The sequence below is a fragment of the Gymnoscopelus microlampas genome, assembly GCF_963454915.1.
Source record: "Gymnoscopelus microlampas genome assembly, chromosome: 10".
NCBI classification, from domain to species: Eukaryota; Metazoa; Chordata; class Actinopteri; order Myctophiformes; family Myctophidae; genus Gymnoscopelus; species Gymnoscopelus microlampas.
Genome location: NC_139947.1, coordinates 38,425,523 through 38,433,227, shown reverse-complemented (window position 1 = coordinate 38,433,227; position 7,705 = coordinate 38,425,523). Strand labels below are relative to the sequence as shown.

General features: G+C 42.7%; 2 protein-coding genes across 4 annotated transcripts in view; both read left to right on the top strand.

Annotated features, from left to right (window-relative positions):
* The window catches only part of slc26a6.2 (solute carrier family 26 member 6, tandem duplicate 2), a 19,647-nt gene extending 19,630 nt beyond the window's left edge, over window positions 1-17 (top strand). The window contains exon 18 of the mRNA XM_084068637.1: window positions 1-17. This exon is cut by the window's left edge and continues 535 nt beyond it. The gene's annotated coding sequence lies outside the window, so the exon portion shown is untranslated.
* Window positions 18-3,615: 3,598 nt separating this feature from the next.
* Window positions 3,616-7,705, top strand: part of mgll (monoglyceride lipase) — a gene marked incomplete at its 5' end in the record, with an annotated part of 43,318 nt that continues 39,228 nt past the window's right edge. Inside the window, 3 exons of one of the 3 annotated variants that reach the window (XM_084069359.1) lie at window positions 3,616-3,687; window positions 4,001-4,188; window positions 6,007-6,199. In XM_084069359.1, coding sequence (XP_083925485.1) covers window positions 6,069-6,199 — 131 coding nt within the window. Of the gene's footprint in view, window positions 3,688-3,853; window positions 4,189-5,912; window positions 6,200-7,705 lie in introns of those variants that run through there. The other 2 variants (XM_084069358.1, XM_084069357.1) reach the window with 2 other exon arrangements.

Below are 7,705 nucleotides of genomic sequence, written 5' to 3'. Positions count from 1 at the left end.
CAAATAAATACTTTTTGACATTTGGATGGTAATCTTTGCTGATGTAGTACGCCATGTGGTGTTTACGGTGCACCTGATTATTTCACTGCTAAGTAATTGGCACACCTTGAACGATGGAAGGGGCAAACTTATTACTGAAATGTGGTGTTGTGTCTATAGTATTAGGCTGGAATAGAAACCTTCATGGCACATAAATAATTAAATACTTCTGACATACATACGTGTAAACGTAGATGGTGTATGCATATACTGTAGATGATACTGTGCATGGCAATTTTTGGATTGCAGACATGACGCCCTACTGTATACAATATACTAATATCTACGAGATTAATAAAAAAAAATTGTAAAAAAAGATTAATCTTTGGGGCAAAAGAAAACTAGCCTACCATAACTTCTGTTCAACAGAACCATCAAGGAAAATATATCAAGTTTTACTTTAATCCCATGATAGGCAGATTGTTTGTGCACCTCCAAATCTCCCAGTTATTTTGAAATATGTTTTCCTCTGACAGGTTCCACTCCTTCATTATGAGCACAGCAACTGGTGAAGTGCACACCCTGTGTATAAACTATTTGCTTGAAAACGGTCTAAATTGGCCTTACTTAATCATTGTGCATTCTTGCTTTTCAAATGCATACCATATTTTTCCAACTGCTGAGTCTATGCAAAACGCCATCTGTTGATGCCTGCTAACAGGTTTCAAGGACACTGCTCCAGTTCTCCTACAGTATGCTCCCATAGAGAGCTAGGGAGATCGATAAACCACATAATCTTCTGTTTATTTATAATCTATACATTGCCCTCTGTTTCATGCTCATAAACACCTGCTGATGGTCAGATCTCTACACTTAAAAGTGGTGGTGTATCAATTGAATGTCCAAAACCAAACAAGTGGCAGTGAAACAGTTTGGGTAAGACAAAATAGCAAAAACGTGTCAATTGAACAATGTTTCACCCTTGCTTGACAAATGCACCATGTAGATAATAGAGGCAAGACCATGATTCAACAGGGGGTGCCATTCTGCAATTTTGGATTGGACCATAATTTAGAACCATCATCAACTTTAACTAAAAAGTTGTGATAATGTTGCACAGGACCTCACATTCTGTAGCCTACAGAACATAAAATAGACTGCATATGCCCTACTGTGCAGCGACTACAATAATAGTAGGCCTACCTTGATGGAAACTTGCTCCTAATTGAAAGTCCACCTAGATCCTAGATCATTTTCAGGTGGTGGACTGAATATCACATGCATATTTAACGCATGATGCTGATGATCAGACATTAACTGTATGACAGGGCTGTAATTGGATATAGCAGTAAAATACAAGACGCATTGAAACACAGAAACACTGGCACGCATACAAAAACTGGCATATACTATACAATGAATACAAACAAGCATTTACAAACACTCTAAGCAAACATAGCTTAAACAATCATGTTTAAGCACACAGAGTGGCACACATAGAAAAAGGCCTGAAATAGAAATCATGCAAAGCACACAGGAATGCTAAACACACTGTAGACCTCTGTTGTGATCCTAATACCCGTGGTAACTGGTCATTCAGATGGATTTCCCATCTACAACACAGCATGTTCTGAAGATTATTAAGCACTATTTGCAGTCATGCCTGATATAGCTACGCTAGAAAAGGCAGAACAGGAACAGAACAGTCATCATGTGATACAGAGAAAGATACATTATCTTTGTGATGTTCTAATAAGCAGACGAGTTGTACTTCAACGGTGACATCCCATTATGTTAGGGCCCAGTGCAGTATTTTTAGATTGCATGCCAATGCCATCACAAGCATATCTACATGCGTATGCACCTACAAGAATTCAGGTCAGGTCAAACCGCCATTAAAACACTAGTCAAGCGTGTTTAGCTAGAAACGTAAAGAACAATACACACCCACCTAGCCTACTGGTTAACCCATTAAGACCTGAGGCTGATTCGACAACATGTCTTCTAAATCCTATCATGTTGCTAAATCAGTGGTCAAGGACCCCCAAAAAGACATACAGTATATTTGGCCACGGTATATTTCGCCATCTCAAAATAGTTTGTTCCAGGGACCCCCCAGAAGCAAAGATTTGAGTTACAAATGTTCAAAGATGTGCACACATGTTCACAATAAAAAAAATATATAGCAGATCTACAGGCTTGTAGTGCTATGAGCTTGTATATCTGCTATTTTTGAATAGCCAAAGAAGTCTAAAATGACACAGATGCATTCGCAGTCTTAACGGGTTAAGCATGTCAGGGCAGATGGTCATTAGATTAGTTGAGACATGGATTCCAGACCAGTCATACTCTTTGTTTGAGGATGAGAACAAGGTACAGTCTTAATTGTGCAACCATAAGCAACAGTCATCTGTAATCCAACCTAGGATGGGAACACCCCACAAGCTCTGAATGCTGCTGAATTATATTTCGGCATCAAGAACAGCAACCCAGTTTCAGCTAATGGATTTCCACTGAGGCCCCTTTTTTTCACGGGGCCTCCTGGTCGTGCAGCAGCATTCTCTGTACTTCATTGATCCACTCTCTGAGGCTTCTTTTAACAGTCCAGAACCCAGAAACATATGGTGGGTTTCAATGAGGAGGAGAGAGGAAGGATGGAGGAATGAGGAAAGAAGGGGATGGTGATGAGAGAGGGTGAATGAGAAAGCGCAAGGAGGGTTTCAGAGAGAGAGAGAGAGAGAGAGAGAGAGAGAGAGAGAAACCATGGGAAGAATGAAAAGCGAGGGAGGGAGAGGCAGTGAAAGGAGGGAAGGTGGGAAAGAGAGGGATTGGGAACCAAAGAAAAAGAGGAGTGAGCACAGGAGGGGAGCTTCAGGGCAGAGAGAGAGAGAGAGAGAGAGAGAGAGAGAGAGAGAGAGAGAGAGAGAGAGAGAGAGAGAGAGAGAGAGAGAGAGAGAGAGAGAGAGGAGAGAGAGCAAGCATGAAGGGGCTTCTGTGTGTGTGTGTGTGTGTGTGTGTGTGTGTGTGTGTGTGTGTGTGTGTGTGTGTGTGTGTGTGTGTGTGTGTGTGTGTGTGTGTGTGTGTGTGTGTGTGTGTGTTTGAGAGAGAGAGAGAGAGAGAGAGAGAGAGAGAGATAGTTGCAATGTAGCCTGGATCTCCAGGCTTTTATTTTACTTGCAATGTAACCGCTCTGTTACACATTTCTTTATTACATTATTTGGTTTGTTTTGTTCCACTTTTGCTTTGGCAATGCCAATAAAGCCCCTTTGAATTGAGAGAGAGAGAGAGAGAGAGAGAGAGAGAGAGAGAGAGACAGAGAGAGAGAGAGAGAGAGAGAGAGACACACACACACACACACACACACACACACACACACACAGACACACACACACACACACACACACACACACACACACACACACACACACACACACACACACACACACACACACACACACACACACACACACACACACACACACACACAGAGAGAGAGACAGAGACAGAGACAGAGACAGAGAGAGAGAGAGAGAGAGAGAGAGAGAGAGAGAATTGGAGCACACACACAAGAGAGGCTTTAGAGAGAGATAGAGAACATAGAGAGGGAGAGGCGCTGAGTGACGCCAAAATGACAGAACAGGGCAAGTGAAGAAGAGAAGAGTAGGACTGCCAAGCAACACACTCTCTCTCCGCTCGGGGGAATAGAATGTGTGTGCGACAGTTTCACTGATTACTTTTGTGTGTGTGTGTGTGTGTGTGTGTGTGTGTGTGTGTGTGTGTGTGTGTGTGTGTGTGTGTGTGTGTGTGTGTGTGTGTGTGTGTGTGTGTGTGTGTGTGTGTGTGTGTGTGAGAGAGAGAGAGAGAGAGAGAGAGAGAGAGAGAGAGAGAGAGAGAGAGAGAGAGAGAGAGAGAGAGAGAGAGAGAGAGAGAGAGTGCGCGCAGCGCGGAGGAGAGAGAGGATGTGTGTGTGAATACTTGCTCTTTCCCCAAAACGCCTCTGACTACATTCTTCCCTCAACAGGCGCCGACAGCGGAGCATCAGTTGAATACCGTGCTGATTAAAACCCACTGAAAGCTGGAGCGAGAGAAGGGGTGACAATAAAGGAGAGAGAGAGAGAGAGATACAAAACGAGGAAGAAAGAGAAACTGAGAAGTGACAAGTGAAGTCAAAGAAGAAGCTACAACTTCCAAGAAGCGTCTTTGCAGCAGGTTGGTCGATCAACTTTCCTGCATTCATTCATTCGGTATTTGCATTACTTCATCATTGACCACTAAAACCCCATATGGGTAACCGGAGTCTCTCAGGGCTCAATACATATAGTGTCTTTTCTATTTTTTGTTATTGTGGGGAAAGCTCTCGCTGAAAATCGGCATCATAATAATGATGACAATTAGATAATAATGGAATGTGTATTGAAATAATTCAGCTATATTGATATAGCCTATTATTTATAGCCCCATGTTAATGTTCATTTAAATAAGTATTTTATAAACATTAACATAAATGTTGTTGCAATTTAAACTCTCAAGCCCAGAATAAAGGCCACAATTAGGCTAAAGACAATGAAGGACTTGAAACAAGGTGGCATCTGCTCTGCACTAAAGCTAAAAGGAGATCCACTTCAGGACATCACATGGGGCTATTTTTATCTCCAGCACGGTGCCATGTGGTAGAGGTAGACTACTCGCCACCATCTGTACATTCCATTACATTAAAGCAGTGGATCACAAACTTTTTAGCTCAAGAAGACCCAAAAGAGAAATACGTTTGCCCGCGTTGTGAGCTTGTAGTTCGGCTTTTTTCACTACTTCTTAAACGTTTATTTTCTAATTTATGGAATGTCTTTGATTTTTTTTATTTGTTTTGATGTATTCATGCAATTCTTTTGAAAATCATTGAATTAATTTTTTAATTCATGAAAAATGTTGCATTTCTTTTATGTTTTGACATTTACTCACGACCCATACAAAATGGTCCGCGACCCACATGGGTCCCGACTCCCGACCCACTGTGTGGGAAACAGTGCATTAGATTACATTATGCACTTGAAATCATGCCAGAGAAGTCATCTGTGATGCTGTGCGACGGGCATACTGGCTGCTTGCTGCTGCCAAATGCCAATGGGGGATGTGTGTGTGTGTGTGTGTGAGTGAGTGAGTGAGTGAGTGAGTGAGTGAGTGAGTCGGGATCAGTGCGTGTTTGGGAGAGCATGCGCGCGGCGCCGTGTGCGTGCGCGTTTATGTTTATGTTTATTAAAGGATCCTAGAGACACATGGCCTCTAGTCTACCCGGGATCATGAACAAATCAAATGTACAACTACAAATTAAAGTATCCACCTGTTTCCTAGGCTTGTGTTTTCCACTTCCTGTCGGATTTCATTGGATATCATTAGTCATCTGACAGGTTTCATTGGATTTCATTGGATCAAAAGACAGGAAGTGGAACACAGTGAAAAGCCTAGGAAACAGGTGGATAAAAAAGAATAATAAATAAATAAAAATAAATAAAGAATACAAAATAAAAATGAATACGACAAGTGCATGCGCGTGAGAAAGAGCGCCAGAGTGTGTGTGAGAGAGAGAGAGAGAGAGAGAGAGAGAGAGAGAGAGAGAGAGAGAGAGAGAGAGAGAGAGAGAGAGAGAGAGAGAGAGAGGCACTGACAGTGGAGAGAGCTTGGCACGTGACGTCACTACGTAGAGCCTAGCTGCCGTCCTCCTGACTCACTAGTAAACATTCCTGGCGCGTGTACCGTGCACGCGCGCGCGGTTTTAACGACACGAGAGATTATCATCATCATCACAACAACAACCGAGCATAGAGTTATAATATAACAGCCGATCATAGAGTTATATAATAATAATAATAATAATATAACACCGAGCCGCCGCTGTGTGAATGAATCCTCTATGAGCGAATGACAGCAGCGACACCATGAACGCAGTGACCGCCACCTGCCTGCTCGTCGCCGGCTTCTCATATCTGTACAGCAGCGATGTCTTATCGGTGCTGCGTGTCTATGTTGCAGAGCGGGTGTTCGGCGTGTCTTCTCCTCCCGTCTCCTCCTCCATCTCTTCCTCCTCCGCCCCCATGCCGGAGCAGGGAGCCCCTGCTCCTCGGATGACCCCCCAGGGCGTCCCCTACGACGACCTCAAGCACCTCGTCAACGCCGACGGGCTGCACTTGTTCTGCCGCTACTGGGAGCCGGAGGGTCCGCCGAGGTCAGTGAGTGGTGACAGACTGTGTTGTGAAAGGAAAGATGGAGGCTTCACGAAATACCAGAAGTCACGCACTGTCAGTGGTGTAAAGTCATTAAGTGCATTTACTCAAGTACTGTACTGTACTTAAGTACAATACTGAGGTATTTTTTTACTTTACTGGAGAATTTCCCATTTTCAGTACTTTTACTTCTGCTCCTCCACATCTCAGAGGCAAATATTGTACTTTTACTCCATATACAATTATTTGAAAACTTAAGTTAGGACCTACTAGTTACTTTGTACATTTTGATTAATATTGCAAAACATACATTAGCCACTTCAGCCCTATATACATTTCGGCCATTTGAAAATAGCCGATCTACAAGCTCAGAATGCCTTGCGATGCGATGCATTGTGAGCTTGTCAACTCAAGTAGATTTTGAATTCTGGACTTTTTCTTGTACTGTAACAGAGTATTTCTACATTGCAGTATTGATACTTTTACTTAAGTAAGAAATGTGAGTACTTTTTCCACCACTGGCAGTTTGACATTAGGCTGTATGGTTTTACTTTGATGTGATGATAAAACAGCTTAGTACATACTGATAGCTACTGTATTTCGTAAACGTGACTGGAACCTGTACCCGGCTGGCTGTGTCCTATTAGTTCATAGCCTACTACACACCACATGGTTAATAAAACATCCTCATGTGGCTACTCAGAAGTGTGACCATATTAAGACCATAATAAGATTCCCTCTTTACTGGAACTGTGTCCCTGAGTTATATAGAGCAGTGGTTCTCAAACTTTTTCATGTCAAGGACCCCCAAATTGATATATATATGTCTGCGGACCCCTATCTGAAAACATTTTGAACCAGGGACCCCCAGAAGAGAAGATTGTTTTTGTTGCAAATGCTAAATGTTCAAAAGAATTTCAAGACTTTTCAAAAATGTTCAAAAATAGCAGATCTACAAGCTCACAGCACGGCACGAAGTGACGCGCTGTGAGCTTGTATATCTGCTATTTTTGAATAGCCAACTTATAAATGGATAAAGTGGTTAACTACTTTTGCTGGGGACCCCCAGGAACCACCCCAAAGAACCCTGGGGGTCCCCGGCCGGACCCCACTTTGAGAACCAATAATATAGAGACCCCACGCCAACGTATTCAGCCCATGAGCCCATGACCTAAATATAAATTAGAACACATTTCTTATCCCATGACTCAGACTCATAAAACTATTAGATTAGAGGAGTCCTGAATTGGCCTTCATCTTATTGGGTCATGACCCATTGACCCATAGTCAAAGACAAAAGAGCCAATGTATGTCAACGACCTCCCTTCCGTGACCCAGTGTCAGAATGAAATCTAAACATTTTTGGTCCTAGGGGTCTCCTGAAGGATATTGAGGCACATGTCATAAAGAACTGTTATTTGTTTTTTCCAAGAGAGAATAGACTTGGCTCCTGAGCCTGGTGGTCTGCTATTGGACCACACAGCCTTTGAGATGCTTATGCAGTAATT